Source organism: Scyliorhinus torazame, chromosome 12 (assembly GCF_047496885.1).
Source record: "Scyliorhinus torazame isolate Kashiwa2021f chromosome 12, sScyTor2.1, whole genome shotgun sequence".
NCBI lineage: Eukaryota > Metazoa > Chordata > Chondrichthyes > Carcharhiniformes > Scyliorhinidae > Scyliorhinus > Scyliorhinus torazame.
Window position 1 is genome coordinate 39476866 of NC_092718.1, and position 22062 is coordinate 39498927.

The 22062-nt window shown below is 46.5% G+C and overlaps 1 protein-coding gene across 1 annotated transcript in view; it reads left to right on the forward strand.

Annotated features, from left to right (window-relative positions):
- The window catches only part of aldh1a2 (aldehyde dehydrogenase 1 family, member A2), a 99032-nt gene that overhangs the window by 64893 nt on the left and 12077 nt on the right, over positions 1 to 22062 (forward strand). The window contains exon 8 of the mRNA XM_072470716.1: positions 21864 to 21966. Within this exon, the coding sequence (XP_072326817.1) occupies positions 21864 to 21966 (103 nt within the window). The remainder of the gene's footprint in view (positions 1 to 21863; positions 21967 to 22062) is intronic.

Genomic DNA, 22062 nt, shown 5'->3' on the forward strand with positions numbered 1-22062 from the left:
CCCCCCCCCCCCCCCCCCACTGCCCTCTCAGTGATCCTCGACATGCTTGGCCTTCCTTGCTCTATCGCTGCTTCCAGGTGTATCCCCACGAAGCACATCAGAGGGTGGAGGCAGCCAGCTGCTTACCTCGTCCCTTGGCCTTCGATACCTCTGGCGGGTGTCCTCTGGGGGCTCTGGGCCAGATGGCCCTGGCATACTTGACGGCAGCACATGCAGAGCCGTGTCACCCTTCCGGGTGCTGACTGCGAGACACGGCCTCATCAGAGTGTTGGCACCATCGCCAGTCCATAGGATGGGTCCAGGTTGCCACCCAACTCCCCCTCCTCCCGCTCAATATCCATTGGGTCCTGGGCTTCATCTCGGGGCGGAGGGACAGTTGGATTGAGCCCTGGCTACCCCTGCATCATCTGGCCCTGCCAGCCCTAGCTGCTCCCCATGGTCTGCACCATTGTGTCGACACCCTCGGCGTTGCTCCTCCGTGGTTGGGCCATGCGTCTCGGCAATGCCCACCCGCAACTGGGACAAGCGCCGCAGCACATCGGTCAGTCCCATCTGACAGCGGGAAATGTCCCCCAGCGCTTCATTAAGGTCAGCCTGGTACTGGGTTACATCCCCCAGTGAGTCAGACAGTCTGCCAAGACCTTTAGCCATGGCCGTCACCAACTGAGACACACCTTGAACACCACCACTAATGCTGCTGACATCATGCACCAGGCTCTCCACTGGTCGCCACCCTAGCAGTGTTGGCCTCGGTGCCACGGATTGCTGGTGACATCTCCTGTGCCTGTAGCCTCTGGGACACGTCCAATCGGCTATGGACCTGCTGGAGTGTCACCCTCCGAATGTCCCGGCGGCACCTTATCATCTGCAGCAGGTTCGGATAAACCTGTTCCAGTCTCCTGGTCACGCTTCCCGAGCTGTCAATCGCTGCCACTTCACCCCGAGTGGCACTGGCTCCCCTTTGGCTCACCCTCCGGGACCCTCGGAGGACCAGATGATCCCTCCTGGCCTCCACTGCCTCTTGGAGCCCCCCCAGGTCCGCGTCTCCAAATCTTGGGGCTGGTCGTCTCGGCTCCACGGCTGCGAGCTGACTGGGGATGGCTGTGCAAGTGCTGTTTTTTCCTTTATCTTCTTTCAAAATAAATTTAGAGTACCCAATTCTTTTGTCCAATTAAGGGGCAATTTAGCGTGGCCTATCCACCTACAATGCATATCTCTGGGTTGTGGGGGTGAGACTCACACAGACACGGGGAGAATGTGCAAACTCCCCATGGACAGTGACCCGGGGCAGGGATCGAAACCGGGTCCTCAGCGCCGTTAGGCAGCAGTGCTAACCACTGTGCCGCAGTGCCGGCCACTGGCGAGCCTTCATTGGCAGTATTAAGTCCGTAGGGCCTCGTTAAGTGGACCAATTAACATTGTGTTGCATTGCCGGACTCACCAGGCTGAGGGCCGGGAAGCACATGGCACTTCCCGCAGCTACCACACTTGGAAATCTTTCCGGCGAATCGCGCCCATTGCGTGCACAGTTTTCAAGAGTAACACACCTCATCACGCTCAGCCCAGCAAATCCCTCCTCTCCAGATAATTATCCAATTCTCTTTTGAAAGTCACAATTGAACCCTCCTCCCCCACACTCTAAAGCGGTGCCTTCCAGATCCTAACCATTTACTGAGAAAAACACGATTTTAATCATGCCGCCATTGCTTCTTTTACCATTTGGGATCTCCTGGTTCTCCACCTGAGGACACTTAACGAGACACTGAACATGGAGGAATAGCACCAACATCACTCTTTTACTCAGGTCAATGTGTAGCAACCGCAAGCAAAATTGTTTTGGGTGTTCCGAAATGGCACGCATCATGGCAGCTTCGGGCGCGCTTACCTTTATGTTGAACCAGCCCGACAGCATGGGCCTGTTGACGTCTGCAATGGGATGTTTAAAGGAATCTTGTGGCGATCCTCCCAATTCCAAGGTTCAAACACAGTGCAGGCAAAAAGTTGTACAAAGCGAATGTTGAGCCCTGAACCACAATTATTGCCTAGATGAAAAGAAGGGTCAGTTTAAAAGACACAGAAAATGGAAATTCAATCGTAAAATCCTGGAGCATATTTTCACCTTCAACATGCATATAGAGCGCTCTGTGCAAAGAACCACATTGAAGAAAGACAGAGTTGCATTTATTTCCGTGAACCCGGACCTCTCAAAGTGCTTTACAACCAATGCAGTAATAGTTGAAGTGTGGTCACTGTTGTAATGTAGAAAACACGACAACCAATTTGTGCAAAGCAAGATCCCACACACAGCAATGTGATAATGACCAGACAACCTGTTTTAAGACCATAAGACATAGGAGCAAAATTAGGCCATTCGGCCTATGGAATATGATCCGCCATATGATCATGGATGATATGTTTCTCAACCCCATTCTCCTGCCTTCTCCCTATAACCCTTGATCCACTTATTAATCAGGAACCTATCTATCTCTGTCTTAAAGACATCCGGTGCAGGATTCTCCGGCCGCGCCTGCCTGGCGACCGGAGAATCCCGCCCGAGGTCAATGGACTTTTCCATGGTCCGCGTCCCGCCTGTGGCGATCTTGTGACGGGCGGGTGGAAGAATCCAGCAGTGATTTGGCCTCCATAGCCTTCTGCAGCAGGGAGTTCCACAGATTCACCACCCTCTGGCTGACGAGATTACTCCTCATCTCAGTTTTAAAGGATCGTCCCTCCAGTCTGAGGCTGTGCCCTTGGGTTCTAGTTTTTTGTGATGTTAATTCAGGAACAAACATTGGGCAGAGCACGAGGTATATCTATCCTGCTTTTCTTCAAAACACTACATGGGGCATCATTTTCCAGTTCGCCGCTGACGGGTTTGCATATAGCATGTCTCATAAAATACGTCAGGTGGCCTTCCCACCTAACCTCTACCTGTACAAAACTTTACAGGGGACTGGAGTTGTCGATGAGGCCTGGAACAACTCATTTGCCCTCACCCCAATTATTGGCTAACTTTCTATTGAGCCTCAATTTTGAGTCTGTCGGAAGGAGTTCAGGGGGTAGGGAAGCCTGGCAGGTCACTCAGCTTGGGCCTCTGGCTCCCACAAGGTCTGCCCTCCAAGGTTGCTCGCTCCCTTCTGGCCTCTCCATCAAGACTCCTCCCCACCATCCACAGGCCTCATCTTCGCTCCCCGTTGTGAGAACCCTCGCACTTACCTGGTTCAGTACTCGGTGACTTCGAATCTGGGACTGCTTGTACTCCCAGTCCTGGCTATTGCTGTCACTGGGGCGGCTGGGACTGCAGAGCTGCTCGTCAATCAGATTGGATCTTTGGATGGTTAAATGACTGTTGGGCAGCCATGATCAGCAAGGATGTGTTCCCCGCTGACTGCTCAGGTAGCCAGGTGGGAAACACCACCTCCTGATCTTTTAAACCCACACGAGCAAACAGATGGGATCTTGGTTTAATGACTCAACTGATGGACAGGACATCCAACAACGCAGCTGTAGAGAGTAATGCACTGGAATTCAGCCTTGCTTTCTGTGCTCAAACCCTGGAGTGCAGCTTGAACATATATGGGCAGCATGGTAGCACACGTGGCTAGCATTGTGGCTTCACAGCGCCAGGGTCCCAGGTCCGATTCCCATTCATTCTCCTAAACTCCAGAGATGGTAATTCGAACCAACTCAATCTCTCGTCATACGTCAGTCCCACCATCCCAGGAATAATTCTGGTAAACCTTCGCTGCAATCCCTCCAGAGCAAGAGTATCCTTCCTCAGATATGGAGACCAAAACTGAACACAATGGGAGCGATCTTCCCAAAAGGAAATAAAGTCTCCTAGCGAGCGCGTTTAGCCGCGTGTCCCCAGCACTCGCAGTGCCGAGAAACACGTGGCTATTCAAGGCCGTATGGGGCCTAAATATGCTGCAGGGCAGCATGGTAGCAGAAGTGGATAGCACTGTGGCTTCACAGCACCAGGGCCCCAGGTTCAATTCCCCTCTGGGTCACTGTCTGTGCGGAGTTTGCACGTTCTCCCCGTGTCTGCGTGGGTTTCCTCCGGATGCTCCAGTTTCCTCCCACAGTCCAAAGACGTGCAGGTTAGGTGGATTGGCCATGATACATTGCCCTTAGTGACCAAAAAGGTTAGGAGGGGTTATTGGGTTACGGGGATAGGGTGGAAGTGAGGGCTTAAGTGGGTCGGTGCAGACTTGATGGGCTGAATGGCCTCCTTCTGCATTGTATGTTCTATGGTAAGAAGTCTTACAATACCTGGTTAAAGTCCAACAGGTTTGTTTCAAATCACTAGCTTTTGGAGCGCTGCTCCTTCCTCAGGGGAATGAAGAGGAAGGAGCAGTGCTCCGAAAGCTAGTGATTTGAAACAAACCAGTTGGACTTTAACCAGGTGTTGTAAGACTTCTTACTGTTCTCACCCCAATCCAACGCCGGCATCTCCACATCATCTATGAACCAGGAACCTTGACATTTGGAGGCTAGAATGTAGCCAATTGCCAGAACTTCAGATGGGAAGCTCTCCTCCCCCCCCCCCCCCCCCCATCATTACTGCCTGTTTATTTTAATTGAGGGTAAATCATGGGGAAGGAGTCACATGCCCCTTTCTGCTCCCAATGTAGAGGTTTATACGTTCAGAACTGTGAAGATAAAACTTCACCACACAGAGCAACGAGTTTAGTTTTGCCACCGATGTTAAAAGCTTGGAAATATTTTTGGCAGGAGTCAAATAATTTTACAGGCACAGTGGCTCTGTGTTGAATTGTTTGAAAAATCTGCTCTGGCACTTTGGGATGGTGCTGGTTTGCACATTTGAAGAATAAAATGTGACCATTTGCATTATCACGAACAACTTCCCTTTAATGTAATGCACATTTGAAGATCCTTTACAAAGATGAAAATTGGCGGCAAACAGTCGTAGAGTGAGGGGGTTAAAACACTAGTCATGACTGTCAGAGAGGTAAGCACTCAGGAGGCTTTTGTGGGTGTGGCGACAGGGAGGAATCTTAGGGAGAGACTTCCAGAGCCTAGGATGCAAATGGCTGAAGGCTCTCCAGCAGATGATAGATTGGGAGTGTAAGTGATGCAAAGAATATCAGACTCATAACAACTGGGAGTATGTTGCCAAGTAGATTAAAGAGCAGAACGCAGGGACAGAACAGTGTGACATCTCCAAGGAGATTTGTAAGTTGAAGGAGGATTTTGAATTCAATTCCATGGTGCAGAGTTAATAATAATAATAATCTTTATTGTCACAAGTCGGCTCACATTAACACTACAATGAAGTTACTGTGAAAAGCCCCTAGTCGTCACATTCCGGCATCTGTTGGGGTACACTGAGGGAGAAGTCAGAATGTCCAATTCACCTTAACAAGCATGTCTTTCGGGACTTGTGGGAGGAAACCGGAGCACCCGGAGGAAAGCCACGCAGACGCGGGGAGAACGTGCAGACTCCGCACAGACAGTGACCCAAGCCGGGAATCGAACCCGGGTCCCTGGCACTGTGAAGTAACAGTGCTAACCACTGTGCTATCGTGCAAAGGGACGTTGGGAAAGGAAAGGGCGTGAGAGGGAATTGGGAGTTAATGTAGAGTAAGATTCAGGCCACTGATCTTTGGACAAGTTGGAGTTATGCAGGGTGAAACAGCTTGCACAAAGACTGCAGCAGTCAGAGGAATCGAATAACCTTTGTCATAAAATTTAATCCAAGCTATTCTGGGTGCCTGAGGTGATGAGGCACTGGATCAGAAAGTCTGCCTGAATCACCTTCTATGGACACAATGCAATGGCGTATTGATTTATTACTTGGAGTACAGGCAGCATGTTCACAAAACAACAGGTTGCACTGTAAAAAGGCAAAATCACTTCATAAGCAATGAGTCTGACAGATTTCTTTTTTTTAAAGTGTCAGTGTTTTAATAGCGAGATTCAAACTGTTTCATGACTAGTATTTCAAAGTTGTAAATGCACTGGAGGTGGCCTCTTCAGCCAAGAAGAGTTTCGTTGAAGTTCTAGAAAGTTCTGTTTTCATTAAGGGCACGTTCTAAGTTATATTGTGTGGTTTGCATCAATTGTAGTTTTTTTTTCCTCTTCCTTATCTGTACATTTTAAAGGTCTCCTGATTCTAAAAAGGAGAATTATAATTATTGAAACTCTAAAGCTCCTTCTTATGCAGCCAAACAAAAACCAGATGCTTACTGTGACGTCCAGCCATTAGAAACTGTCCTTTTTTAGGTTTTGATTTCCTGTTATGATCCAAGTATCTGAAAGCAGCTGTGTCTCACAGAGGTTAGCATTTGGTTTGATAGGAATACCACGGAACAGGACATCTATTTTCCAATTAAAAAGTGGTCCAGCATAATAAAAGGTCTGCCTGCTCACAGCAATGATCTGCTCCCTCATGAAAAGCTGCAGTGCTGTCCACCAGAGAATCTGCCTTGTGAGGCCTTCCTTTGCATCTTTTAGTAATTAATTTCTTACGACAATTGAGCTTCCAGTAACTAAGGTTTCTTTTGCTGGAATCTTCTTCCTGTGATTACTGGAACAATTGTGTACACTTTTTTATTCACAGACTCGGCATATATTTTTGCTCATTAGTTTAGTTTCATTGGGGCGGGTAGTGAGTGGGTGGGGATTATCGGTTAAAGTTCTGAAAGATACAGCCAAACGCAGTGACGTGGGGATTAGTAAATGTATAAACTAGATGGGCCGAATGGCCTTAATTCATCTGTACCTATCCTTGTGGTATTTATGAAGTAATTCTGGCAGATACTGAAATGAACATCGTAGAATGAAAACTGCTGGAGTAAAATGATTTTAAAAATCCAAATTAGGTGCCATTGACGCTGTGGCCTTAGGTGTCCAAATTAGTCTTGCAGCAATGTTTTTTTTATCTCTGTTGCTAAACGACCTCTTACCATTGGTTATTCCATCCCTCGTCCTTCCTAACTTTTGGTCCCACTGACCTCAAATGGAACTCCCAGGTTTTCTCTGTTGGTAAGGCTGCCGCAGGCAATTTTATTTTCATTAATCCCAGATCTTTCTTTCCCTTTCAACAATTTTTATCTCTCAAAAAAGGCGAAGCCAATAATATCTTGGGGAATCACGTGATAAGGGGAGTGGGCGGGCTTGTGGAGTTGAAGCCAAAGGTCAGGATGGTGGAGCAGTCTTGACAGGCCAAACAGTCTACAATTATTCCCATTTATACTGTTCCTAATTCCATCCGTAGTTTAATGTCTTTAGGAGACCCAAGAAGGTGATACAAACAAAGGTTTATTCTTAAATCAAAAGTAAAGGCCGCAACGCAGCATATAGCACATAGGTCTTGGCTGGGACTAGCGATCCCAATCTTGGCTGGCTTTTAAGCGTTAGTTTTACAAGCCACAGCTGCTAGGCCTCCACCCCTCAGCGGGGGATCACATATTCCATGAGCCCCACAGGGAGATCAATTGGGTTGGCCCTGTGGATATCATGAGGGTTATTACAAGCATATTTCATAGAACTCTTACTTCCAACATCTCTCTTGTACCCCAGAACCAACGCAATCTCTCTGCTAGGAGCAAACCTCCTTCCCTATGCTCTCTGTTGCATCTTGATTTGCAATGGATGTAATCCATATAATTCATATTATTGGGGTCAATGTTCCTTTGAGCTTTCCTCTCTTGTTCTCTCCAAATACCAGCTGCACTGCCCTACATGCTCTCCAAATCCTCAACTGTGTTAAAAATCGAGGCTTATAACAGTTTCTTACTCTTTTCCGCAGGATTGTAGAACTCCTCATCTGCCTCATCCTCTCCTTCATCCTCCAGCCTTCAGGCTTTGAACCAACTGGAATTGGAAATTACCTGTTTCCAATTTATCTTATGTTTTGTCTCAACTTTCCCAATAAACGGGTGCCTTGCATTATGGGTCTTCGGCTTGCGCTCTGGCTTGACAATAAATGTGAAACTCATTTTTTAAACTGAATAACTAAGTGGATTCCTTTACTCTTAAATTTCCCTTTGCTTTTTGGGGCAACAATCCCAATTTTCTCCCAAATGGAAGTATTTTATTCAACAAATGTGATGATTCAGTTTTATCACTTAAATGCAGCGACTAATTGATGCATTTTTATTTTGAAAAACAAAGTAATTTCAATGAAACTATCATTTGGGAGGGGGCAAACCATGGTGGGCGTTACTGCATCAGGATCTTGTCTTGACCTTTCCAACACCTTCCTGGCTGGTCTCTCCAATTCTATCCTTGTTGTCCAAAGCTCCACTGCCCATGTACTGACTTGCATCAACTCCCATTGTGCCATCTCCCCTGACCTACATTGGTTCTTGGTAAAGGAAACACCTCGGTTTTAAAACTCTCATCCCCGCTTTCACAAGCCCATCTACAGCCTTGTCCCCTCCCTAAGTCTGTCACCTTCTCTGGCTGCACAAGTCTCTGAGATATCTGCATCCCTCTAATTCTGGCTTTTTGAGTGTCGACAACTTCAATTGCTCCGTCCTTACTGACAGTGTTTCCAGCTGCCAGGACCTTCAGCTTTGGAATTTGCTCCTTAAAATTCTCAATTTCTCTACTTCTTTTCCCTCTTTTTAGACACTGCTTCAAGTCTTTATCTTTGACCAAGTGTGATGTTTTATCATGTTAAAAAGCGCTGTGTAAATACAGCATGTATGCACCTACCCAAAATGGTCAGGTGATTAGTGCACATCAAGGCAACAGCCAATGTTTTGCTGCATAAAATGATGGATAAAGGGGGCTCCTCATGTAATCACTGTGATTTGTACCACCCACTACTCCCTAAGAATGGAATATCCTCAGATAGCTGAATCTACACCATGATGTCACATTGTCAACATCAAGGATAAGAAATTTTAATTGTAAGGAATGAACTGAGATACTTGGACTTACTGCCACTGGAGCAGAGAAAGTCAGGAGGCGATTTAAAAATGATGAAGGGCTTTTATACAGCTAATAGGGGAAGTCTATTTCCTGCATCTGGGGTGGGGATTCAGTGACGCAGTGTTATCAATTCAAAATTGTGATGAAACGAGGCAGGGCTTACGAAATGATGCCATACAGGGAAGTAAATGTAAATGTCGCCACTGGTGGTGATTTAACCAGAGGGTCACCACACCTCAGGCGAGGGACAAGGTTGAGAAGGCGGGGCCTTATGAATAACCTCATCCGATACAGGAATTGGACCCACGATGTTGGTACTGCTCTGCATCGTGAACCAATCGTCTAGCCAAATGAGCTAATCGACCACAATTGGAACCTGGAATGCGTTTCTGAAGGAATAGTTTTTTAAAAAGATATTTTTATTCGCATTTACAACCATAGGGAATAGTTGAGACAGAGAGCACTGCACCTTTTAAGGGATAACTGATATGGAGAGCGATCAGGACAGTGGGTTTGATGTGGATTACTCTGGCAAAAGGCAAGCCCAACCACAGTGCGCCTATTGGCCTGCTTCTGTGCTGCAAATGGTTACAGTCCCCATGTCCTATCCTTGCCGCCTGCAACAACTAACCAGCTGCATGGTTTCAAGTCGAGATGCAGGATTTACTCCCATTGACTTTACTAGCTTTCAGATCATTAAATGTTTAAATGGAAAACGGCTGTGTCCGATGTCATGTTCCAACATACCTCGCCAGCTGCAATGCTTACATTTCATTGCAATAAAGTAAACTCTGCTTTTCATTTAAAACAAGAATTAACCTTACTCGCAAAGGAGAAATGGGCTGAGAGGGCAAAATATTGCAAATGGGCACTGGGATAAATGCTCCAAGAGCATGATGAGAGGGAGGGAACCCTGCAGGGAACCAATGGGAAATTGACCTAGAATCTGATGGGGATTTTCATTGTGCCACCGACATACTGACTGAATCATGTGACACAATGTTAGACGGGAAAGTGAATAGTGTAAAGGGAACAGGAAATTGCAAAGGGACACAGACAGACTCAGTAAATGGACAAAAGAATGGAACATAGACCTCAACGTGGGCACACAGAAGGTCATCCACTTTGGGCACAAGAAGGTTTGGTTGATTTTCTTTCAAATGGCGAAAAACTAGGAACTGTAAAGTAGCGAGGAGATTTGGGGGTCCAAGCACACAAAGAAAGTAGACTCGTACAATTTGTTTTTAGAAAAGCGAAGGCAAGGTTAGCCTTTAACTCAATGGGACTGCAATACACAGTGGAGGGAGCTTATGCTTCAGTGGTATACAGTCTTTGTCAGATCCTATCCTGGAGCATTGCATTGAATTTTGGGCACCGTGCTTCCTGAAGAATATCCCAGCTGATTCGCGAGAACCACACCAAGGTGTGGAGAGCTAAATTATGAGGGCAGGCTGCACAATGGCTCCTAACCTCTTGAGTAGAGGAGTCTGAGGGGTGATCTCCTCGAGGTGTTAAAAATGGTAAGAAGATTTGTTACGGTAGTTACAAAGGAATTATTTTCTCTTGTTGGTGGGGTGGAATAATCAAGATTATGAGGATGCAACCTTAAAATCACAGGTAGGGTATTCAGGAGTTAAATCAGGAAACATATTTCCTTATAAAGGGTTGAGGACATTTGGAACTCTCACCCCCAAAAGACTGACCCAGCTAAGTTCAAGAGTTTCCCAAGGGCAGGAAGGGTAGGGAAGACCTGAGGTGGGGGGGACGATTGAAGGGCGTAATCAGGGTCTCAATCTGGCTGGGGGCAGGGGGAGAGGTTCAGAAGCAGATTTGTGGAAAAGTCTTTTCTCCTCCATTTTCAAACAATTCTGCTGCTTTTTATTCCATGCAATTATTTTTGCTGGGAACTCTTTGCATTTTTAGAATATTTCCGGTGAATGCTTTGTTTCATTCAGCTTGATTGCTGCTGGCATTGAAATGGCTCCATTCAAACTGTGGAACAAATCACGTACCTGTAGACGTTTCAAATATGTGGCCAATGGGGAGGGGGTGGGGGGGTGCGGGTGAAGTATACATATTGGAAAATTGGGCAGTCCACCTCTCTCTGCTGTCAATATAAGTAAATCTGTATGTTGATCCAGCTCAATACTCCTTTTCTGTTCTTGAAAAAAGAGCAGATATAGATAACCTCTGTATTGACAGCTGTCTTCTGGTTGCTTATCGTAAGGCGACATTTTGCACCATGCCGCTGAAAAATTCAATGGCCACTCCATTTGAGATGCTGCCGTCTCCTCTCCACCAGGCGCAGGGGTTGAAAAGTCAGCCCTCAGTAGCTTTCTAATGTTCAAGGTTCAACACAAACCTGTTGAAATGAGAAGCTCCTATAATTTAGACAGTATGCAAGCTGGTGAGATTGGCTAGGCTGCAAACTCTGGGGAAGGAACTTGTCAAGAGGAAGAGATTTCTCCAGTGCGGGCTTCAGCGTGAAGGGAAAGTGGCTTGGTACAGATGTGGTGAAAGCAAACTTTCCCAAAAGACCACAATACCATAAGATACAGGAGCAGAAATAGGCCATTCGGCCCATCAAGTCTGTTCTGCCGTTCAATCATGGCTGATACATTTCTCGTCCCCATTCTTCTGCCTTCCCCCCCCCCCCCCCGCCCCATTCTCCTGCCTTCTCCCCATAACCCCTGATCACTATATTAATCAAGAACCTATCTATCACTGACTTATACTCAGTGATTTGGCCTTCACAGCCTTCTGCGGCAATCAGTTCCACAGATTTACCACCCTCTGGCTGAAGAAATTACTCCTCATCTCTGTCTTAAAGGATCGTCCGTTCAGTCTGAGGCTGCGCCCTCTGGTTCTAGTTTTCCTACAAGTGGAAACATCCGTTCCATATCTATCCAGGCCTCTCAGTATCCTGTAAGTTTCATTAAGATCCTCCCCTCATCCTTCTAAACTCCAACGATTAAAGACCACATTCCTTAATATTGACAAGCTCTTCATTCCAGGGATCTCTCGTGAACCTCCTCTGGACCCTTTCCAAGGCCAGGACATCCGCCCTAGATACAGAGCTCAAAACTGCTCAAAATACTCCAAATGGGGTCTGACCAGAGCCTTATATAGCCTCAGAAGTACATCCCTGCTCTTGTATTCTCACATTGCATTTGCCTTTCTAACTGCCGACTGAACCTGCATATTAACCTTAAGTGAATCTTGAACTAGGACTCCTAAGTCCTTTTATGCTTCTGATTTCCGATGCCTTTTCCCATTTAGAACATACTCTGTGCCTCCATTCTTCCTACCAAAGAACATAACCTCACACTTTTCCACATTGTATTCCATCTGCCACTTCTTTGCTCACTCGCCTAGCCTGTAAAGTCCTTCTGCAGCCCCCCTGCTTCCCCAATACTACCTGTTCTCTGAAAATCATTGTATCTTTGGTGGCTGTGGAGGATTGTTTCTCAAACTGGAGGCCTGTGACCAGCGGTGTGCGTCAGGGATCGGTGCTGGGTCCATTGTTATTTGTTATATATATTAATGATTTGGAGGAGAATGTAGGAAGCATGATTAGTAAGTTTGCAGATGACACCAAGATTGGTGGCATAGTGGATAGTGAAGAAGGTTATATAAGATTGCAACATAGAACATAGAACATAGAACATTACAGCGCAGTACAGGCCCTTTGGCCCTCGATGTTGCGCCGACCTGTGAAACCACTCTAATGCCCATCTACACTATTCCCTTATCGTCCATATGTCTATCCAATGACCATTTGAATGCCCTTAGTGTTGGCGAGTCCACTACTGTTGCAGGCAAGGCATTCCACGCCCTTACTACTCTCTGAGTAAAGAACCTACCTCTGACATCTGTCTTATATCTATCTTCCCTCAATTTAAAGCTATGTCCCCTCGTGCTAGACACCATCATCCGAGGAAAATGGCTCCACTGTCCACCCTATCCAATCCTCTGGTCATCTTGTATGCCTCAATTAAGTCACCTCTTAACCTTCTTCTCTCTAACGAAAACAGCCTCAAGTCCCTCAGCCTTCCCTCATAAGATCTTCCCTCCATACCAGGCAACATTCTGGTAAATCTCCTCTGCACCCTTTCCAATGCTTCCACATCCTTCCTATAATGCGGCGACCAGAATTGCACGCAATACTCCAAATGCGGCCGCACCAGAGTTTTGTACAGCTGCAACATGACCTCATGGCTCCGAAACTCAATCCCTCTACCAATAAAAGCTAACACACCGTACACCTTCTTAACAATCCTCTCAACCTGGGCGGCAACTTTCAGGGATCTATGTGCATGGACACCAATATCTCTCTGCTCATCCACACTGCCAAGAATCTTACCATTAGCCCAGTACTCTGTCTTCCTGTTATTCCTTCCAAAATGAATCACCTCACACTTTTCTGCATTAAACTCCATTTGCCACCTCTCAGCCAGCGCTGCAGCTTATCTATGTCCCTCTGTAACTTGTAACATCCTTCCGCACTGTCCACAACTCCACCGACTTTAGTGTCATCTGCAAATTTACTCACCCATCCTTCTATGCCCTCCTCCAGGTCATTTATAAAAATGACAAACAGCAGTGGCCCCAAAACAAATCCTTGTGGCACACCACTAGTAACTGGACTCCAGCCTGAACATTTCCCATCAACCACCACCCTTTGTCTTCTTCCAGCTAGCCAATTTCTGATCCAAACTGCTAAATCACCCTGAATCCCATGCCTCCGTATTTTCTGCAGTAGCCTACCATGGGGAACTTTATCAAACGCTTTACTGAAATCCATATACACCACATCAACTGCTTTACCCTCATCCACCTGTTTGGTCACCTTCTCAAAAAACTCAATAAGGTTTGTGAGGCACGACCTACCCTTCACAAAACCGTGTTGACTATCTCTAATCAAATTATTCCTTTCCAGATGATTATACATCCTATCTCTTATAAACCTTTCCAAGATTTTGCCCACAACAGAAGTAAGGCTCACTGGTCTATAGTTACCGGGGTTGTCTCTACTCCCCTTCTTGAACAAGGGGACAACATTTGCTATCCTCCAGTCTTCTGGCACTATTCCTGTAGACAAAGATGACTTAAAGATCAAAGCCAAAGGCTCAGCAATCTCCTCCCTAGCTTCCCAGAGAATCCTAGGATAAATCCCATCCGGCCCAGGGGACTATCTATTTTCACACTTTCCAGAATTGCTAACACCTCCTCCTTATGAACCTCAAGCCCTTCTAGTCTAGTAGCCTGAATCTCAGTATTCTCCTCGAAAACATTGTCTTTTTCCTGTGTGAATACTGACGAAAATATTCATTTAGCACCTCTCCTATCTCCTCGGACTCCAAGCACAACTTCCCACTATTGTCCTTGACTGGCCCTACTCTTACCCTAGTCATTCGTTTATTCCTGACATACCTATAGAAAGCTTTAGGGTTATCCTTGATCCTACCTGCCAAAGACTTCTCATGTCCCTTCATGGCTCTTCTTAGCTCTCTCTTTAGGTCCTTCCTAGCTAACTTGTAACTCTCGAGCACCCTAACTGAACCTTCATGTCTCATCTTTACATAAGCCTCCTTCTTCCTCTTGACAAGTGTTTCAACTGCTTTAGTAAACCACGGTTCCCTTGCTCGACCACTTCCTCCCTGCCTGACAGGTACATACTTATCAAGGACATGCAGTAGCTGTTCCTTGAACAAGCTCCACATTTCCATTGTGCCCATCCCCTGCAGTTTTCCTCTCCATCCGATGCATCCTAGGTCTTGCCTCATCGCATCATAATTGCCTTTCCCTCAGATATAACTCTTGCCCTGCGGTATATACCTATCCCTTTCCATCACTAAAGTAAACGTAATCGAATTGTGGTCACTATCACCAAAGTGCTCACCTACCTCCAAATTTAACACCTGTCCTGGTTCATTGCCCAAATCCAATATGGCCTCGCCTCTCATTGGCCTATCTACATACTGTGTCAGGAAACCCTCCTGCACACATTGGATAAAAACGGACACATCTAAAGTACTCGAACGATAGCGTTTTCAGTCAATATTTGGAAAGTTAAAGTCCCCCAAAACAACTACCCTGTTGCTTTCGCTCCTATCCAGAATCATCTTTGCAATCCTTTCCTCTACATCTCTGTAAATTTTCAGAGGCCTATAGAAAACCCCTAACAGGGTGACCTCTCCTTGCCTGTTTCTAACCTCAGCCCATACTACCTCAGTAGACAGGATCTTGACCAATTGGGCCAGTGAGCCGATGAATGGCAGATGGAGTTTAATTTGGATAAATGTGAGGTGATGCATTTTGCTACATTAAATCAGGGCAGGAGTTGGGGAGAGTTACAGAACAAAGAGATCTAGGAATACAGCTTCATAGCTCCTTGAAAGTGGGTCGCCAGTGGACAGGGTGGTGATGAAGGCATTCAGCATGCTAGGTTTTATTTGTCAGAATATTGAATATAAGAATTTGGATGTCTCGTTGAAGTTGTACAAGACATTAGTAAGACCACACATGGAATACTGTGTTCAGTTCTGGTCACCCTATTATAGGAAGGATATTGTTAAACTAGAAAGAGGGCAGAAGAGATTTACCAGGATGCTACAAGGACTTGAGTTATAAGGAGAGGCTGGATAGGCTGGGACATTTTTCCCGAGAGAGTAGGATGCTTAGGGGTGATCTTATTGAGGTCCATAAAATAATTAGGAGCATATATTAGGGGCTGGATTCTCCAAAAATGGAGAATGCTGGCGTTTGATTCTTGACTTTCCTTAAGAAGGTTCTGAGCGATTCTCCTACCTGGAGGGGGCTGGCAGGGCCCCGGAGTGCTTCTCGCAGCTCTGGTTGCGGATACGGGGCGCTGCACTTCCGGTCAGGAGTCCGCGCATGCGCACGGCAGCAGCCTGCAGCGGCCGCGCCGTGCGCGATGGCGGACTCCCACCCCCATCTAAAATGTAGACCCCCCCGAGATCACACGCGCCCGCAAGTCTGTGCCGCCCGAACGCTCCCCTGGCCGTCCATGAGACCCCCACCGGTGATCGATCCCTCCCCGCCCCCCACCAGGGCGGTCGCGGACTTAGTCCGCAGCCGCCACCCGAGGTTCCTGACGGCCAATACATGGTTAGAACCACACCATCGGGAACTCGGCCAGTTTTGCACGGAGAATCGCGCGGGGGGGGGGGGCCTTTGTCAATGGCCCCCTAGCAGTGCCGCATAGAATGGAGAATTGCTTCAGCGGCGCCGGTCCCGATTTCCTCGTAAATGGCCATTCTCCGCCCCCCCGTCCGAAATCGGAGAATCCAACCCAAGGTAGATAGTCAACATCTTTCCCCAAGGATAGAGGAGTCTAGAACTAGAGGGGAGGATTTAAGGTGAGAGGGGAGAGATACAAAAGAGACCAGAGGGGAAATGTTTTCACACAGAGGGTGGTGAGCAGCTGGAACGAGCTACCAGAGGCAGTGGTAGAGGCGGGTACAATTTTTTCCTTTAAAAAACAGTTAGACCGTTACATGGGCAGGGTGGGTATAGAAGGATATGGGCCAAATGCGGGCAAGTGGGACTAACTTAGTGATAGAAAATGGGTGGCATGGACAAGCTGGGCCGAAGGGCCTGTTTCCATGCTGTAAACATCAATGACTCGATGACTCTATCATCACAAACTTAGCAACAGTGCCTTCAGTTCCTTCTTCCAGAACATTAATGTTATTTGTGAAAAGTTGTGGTCCAAAAAGAGAGCTAATGTAGGGAGGATTTGATGAGGTGACAAGTTGGGTTAATAGTCCGTTGGCCTGATAGGAAACTAGTGGGAGGGAAGATATCAACATTCAGGAAGCTGGTGGGAGTAGGGATGACCATGAATAGAGCAAGGAGAGGAAGGATTAGACATAATAAAAGTGGGTAGGAGAGAGCAACTGGACACTTAGAAAAAGATTGTAAGGTCATAAGGGTGTTTTTTCCAAGGAAAAATGGGTAAGAGGGGATTAGTCAGACAAGAAGTACAAGGGGTGGGAGAAAATGTAAAATACCTTAACAATCGCAAACTTATTGGCTTCAAATATCTAATCCCCTAATAACTAATACCCTAACTTGCACTAAAGATTATTGTAGCTGGACAAATATTGAAAACCGTGGGCAGGATTCTCCGCTTGCCGATGCTGATTTCGTAATCGCCGATCGGGCGGAGAATCCCTTTTTACGACCGAATCGGGGGCGGCGCCAGTTTTCGGATGATCCGCTCCCTCCAAAACGGCATCATCGGGGAGTACGCCACACGCCGTTGGGACGGCCTCAGGATGTTACCTGAAGGCCCTCCCCCGATGCTCCGCCCCTGATGGGCCAAGTTCCCGACGGTGCGGTTCACTTGTGCTCTCGGTTTTCGTGAACCTCACGTGGCTGCTGGCTGTGTCCAGCGCCGCCATAGTCGGGGGGGGGGGGGGGAGTGCCACTGGCCCGGGGGGCTTCACGAGGGCTGGGAGGACTGGTGAGGGGGTGGCGAGGGGGGATCCAGAGGGGCGCTATCTGGCAGGTCGGGTCCATGCGCGGCTGGCGCCATGTTGTACGGTGCGACCGCTGCAGGTTGCCGCCGTGCGCATTCCCCAGCCGTTTTTGGTACAGGAGCCGGGAGTTCTACTCGGCACCGCTGCTAGCCCCTCACCGGTCCCGGAATTGATGAGGGTTCGGCGCCGAGTTTGGTGTGATAAAACGGCACAGTTCCCATGCCAGCGCCGGCACTTAGCCGCAAAATCAGAGAATCCAGCCCCATGTTTGTTGATTCCCCAATGTGCAATATGATGTCATTTGATGGAATTTTCAATGAAAGTTACAAATATTTACTGGATTTTACAAAAACATGATAGAATAGATAAACCATTGAAAACCCTGAGAGGCCTTAATCTTCAAGTGGAAGTATTTGGCAAACAAATGCAACACTAATCTAACGAGTCACTTTGATTTTGGGCATGGTCACCACATTCCCAGACACCAACGCTTGAACCTTGTTAAAGCTAAAATCCAACCTGTTCCACTGTCTCCTATGCTTTTGCACGTTGTGTGTTGGCAGCATCTCTTTATGGTTTGAGAGTCGTCTCATGCCAATGAGTCAAAAAATCATGAGTTCAGCCTTGCATCAGGACTTGAACATGATTTGGACTGACGATTCAGTGTAGCACTGAAGGAGTGCTTCACCGTCGGGGATGCTGCTACAGGCTGCAACTGAGGTGCAACATGACTGCTCCAGTGGATGAAATAGGCCCCATGATGCTATTCATGAAAGAGCAATAGAATCTTCCCAGAATCCAACTATTGGCTAAAATTGCCGAAACAGGTTGACTGTCAATTTCTCTTCTTTGCTGTGCATGTGCCCTTGCCATGTGCATATCAATTGTTGATAAAACATGAGGGCAGCATGGTGGCACAGTGGTTAGCACTGCTGCCTCACAGTGCCAGGGACCCAGGTTTGATTCCAACCTTGGGTGACTGTGTGTGGAGTTTGCACATTCACCTCATGTCTGTGTGGGTTTGCTCTGGGTGCTCCAGTTTCCTCCCACAGTCCAAAGATGTGCGGGTTACGCTAAATTGTCCCTAAATGTCCAAAAGGTTAGGTGAGGTTGTGGCGGAAGGGTGGGGGATTGGGTTGGTCTTCCGCAAGATCTGTTCAGACTCAATGGGCCGAATGGCCTCCTTATGCACTGTAGGGATTCTATGATTCAATGAGGATACTTCAAAGGTAATTAATTGGTCAGTGAGCATATCCTAAAGCATGTTTGGGGCAGCACGGTAACATTGTGGATAGCACAATTGCTTCACAGCTCCAGGGTCCCAGGTTCGATTCCGGCTTGGGTCACTGTCTGCGCGGAGTCTGCACATCCTCCCCGTGTGTGCGTGGGTTTCCTCCGGGTGCTCCGGTTTCCTCCCACAGTCCAAAGATGTGCAGGTTAGGTGGATTGGCCATGATAAATTGCCCTTAGTGTCCAAAATTACCCTCAGTGTTGGGTGGGGTTACTGCGTTTTGGGGATAGGGTGAAAGTGTTGACCTTGAGTAGGGTGCTCTTTCCAAGAGCCGGTGCAGACTCGATGGGCCAAATGGCCTCCGTCTGCACTGTAAATTCTATGATGAAAAGCTATGAAAGGCATAATAACAATGCAAGATCTTTCATTCTGTCCATTAACAAATACGTTTTCAAACAAAAACTGCGACAATCACAACTTTCTTTCAACCATACAGCAGGAAACCAGAACATTCCAGAAATGCTCATTGAAAACGTATTTGATGAAAGTGGGTTACTCAATCTGAAAAGAACCCTTGGAATTCTTGACAATTAATTGAGTGACCATTGCTATTTGTCATTGACTAATGAAGGGAGACAAGGTGGGCATGCGAGTCTCTTCCATGTCCTTCACTATTCCCCCCTCAAGATGGAGCACTCCTTCTGACTTTCTAACCTGAGATGGGCAATCCTGGCCTTTAGAAGATAGCCCACTTCAGATGCTAGTCTGGCCTTAGATTTTTTTTTAAACGATGGAAGACGCTTAAATTAAATGTTGAGAGAAAAAGAGAAAATAAGTAATTCTCCCAATCTGACAAAATGAATGATGCACTCCTATTTCTGAAAGATTTCAAGAATGTCCTGTTAAAAGTTTGAAGTCTAAAGAGGAGAAAGATGTTTCCTGTCTCAAACCCTTAAATGCCAAACTCGCCTCTCATTGTTGGTTATTTCATCCAAAAGTGTCAATTAAAAGAGGAATCAGCCACAATAATTTCCCCAAAGCATTCTTCTGACATTTTACATGGTCAGTCATGATTTCCCATGATAATTTTGTTCAAAGTACAAGGAATGACGAACATTTTCAAACATCCTTTTGACAAAAGCTCCCATTGCACAGATCATACCATGTTGCGATTACAAAATTAAGGAGTTTTTCTTCGAGCCAAGAAGCAACAGGAAGCAAACAATAACTTAGAGCCTTGACAAATCTTCTGAGAAAAAGTACAATACTCCCATTTCCAGTGTCTTATTAGGCAGGAAGTTGCAGTCTTTCAGATTCCAGTAACCTCCTCTGTGACTGAGAATTGATCCCCTCACCCTCCAGATCCTCCTCGGGCACGAAAGACATGAAACTTATCTCATCAAGTCTTATTTTATATCTTTGAACTGATTAACCATACTTTACTTGTAACATCTCTTTATGTTCACAAAAATATTTGGACTGTACAGCTGATAAATGGATTTTGAATTTGGGAAAACGAGAGGAACCATCAGCATTTGTTTAGATTTCATAGACCACTTGGATCAAGAATATGCCTCTGTGCACTCCAGTGCTTTGCTGCAAGATTGACTCTAATTTCTCATGAATGGGAAACAAAATTGATAGGACTTCCTTATTATTTGCAAAGTAACCCCATGATTGAAAAGTTGAACACATAACGAAAGAATATATCATGTAGCACCTTTCGCAATTTGCAAAGGGCTTCAGAACCAATGAAGTACTTTTTTTTAAAGCCCACCGTTGTAAAGTGGAAATCTGCCATGCAGCGGGTGCATAGCAAGATCCCAATTATGCCAGTTCCAATGCAGCTACGCTGCTGTGCACCTGTTGAGGCCGATGGCAGGATGATGCCAAATCGGTCAGCCAGCCTCATTTGATTATTACTGGTGAGCTGCAGGTGACAATCAAAGTGGTCCCTGTGGCAGCTCAGCATAACTACAGGCAAAAACCTTGGCCGTCTCTGCAGGGGCCTTTACCAATATGGCAGGGAGCGCAGCCATATTGGATGCTGAGGTGCCCATTTTAAATCGTGATTTGGATTTGTAAAATGGCCCTGACTCCCACCGACCTCAAGGCCACGAGCTTTGGCCCACTCACCCAAAAGACCGTGACTTCCGACAATGCAGCACTCCCTCAGCAGTGCACAGGAGTGCCAGCTTATGGTCTCAGGTCCGATGTCTCTGGAGTGAAAGCTTGCACCCGAGACTTTTCTTTTGGAGGCTAGAGTGAGACTGAGCCAAGGATGACACCTTCCAATATCCCAGTGGTCAGGAAGCAGTGAGTAATCGTGGTACAGCACGAACTGTGCTGGGGTTACACAAAATACAGTGAGTGTTCTCGGAAAGTTTGCTCTTTGGTGTTTCTACGTGATGTGTATTCATACACATTGTGCTTTTCACCACCAACAACCAAACCAATCAAGATTGCCAGTGTCTTTTTGATTTTTAAAAAGTCCACGCTGGTGAAATTGCTTCACCCTGATTATGGGAGACCTGTTAGGCATTATAACTGGTTCATACAGACGGTCAAATTGTGCCATTTGGTGGGTCCCGTCTATCTATTGTCCTCTTGCTGACAAAACCGAATGTTATTCTGCAGTTCAGCTGGCAAAGAAATCAGCTCCTAACCTGATTGAATCGGAAAGGACCGCAGTATACTTTATTACTTTCATATTAGTGGCTAGCTGGACACAGGAGAAGCGTCAAAGTAAACACAAGTAAAACAAGAACCAAATCCCAGCCGCCCAATTTTCTGAGTTAACAGCTGCATTAACTACAAACCCCATCATTCACTCAGCAGGGTCTCTGATTTGCCTCCAGTGTGTGCGCCTTGATCCCCTGATTTATTTTAAATAGGAAGAGTGTTAAAGACTTTTGAGTACGCACAAAATGAGACACGTGAATTGTGCTGCCGTTACAGTGTGGATGCTATCTCATACATGCCTGTTACACTCCTGATATGTTACAACTATATGGTCATATGTAAACAGCTGGCCCTAAAATGTGTCCCTTGGCTGCGCAGCGTTTATTGAACCTCTTTTAGTCCTAACTGGTAAAATGTTTCTGAACAGTATTCAACTTTCCTCGGATCTGTGATTTATCGCTTTTCCTCATTTGGATTTCATTCCTAGGCTGTCCTGAGATTTGGATATATTAAAATTTATATTCTGTATTTACCATTAGGTCGGAAAATTAATCCAGGAAGCAGCTGGGAAGAGTAATCTGAAGAGAGTAACACTGGAGCTTGGAGGAAAGAGCCCGAACATTATTTTTGCAGATGCTGATTGTAGGTTTAACTTGAAATGTTAACCATCGTATGTAACAAGGACACGCGCGCACCCACGTAAATGTACATGCATGCCCAAAAACAAACAAACATGCA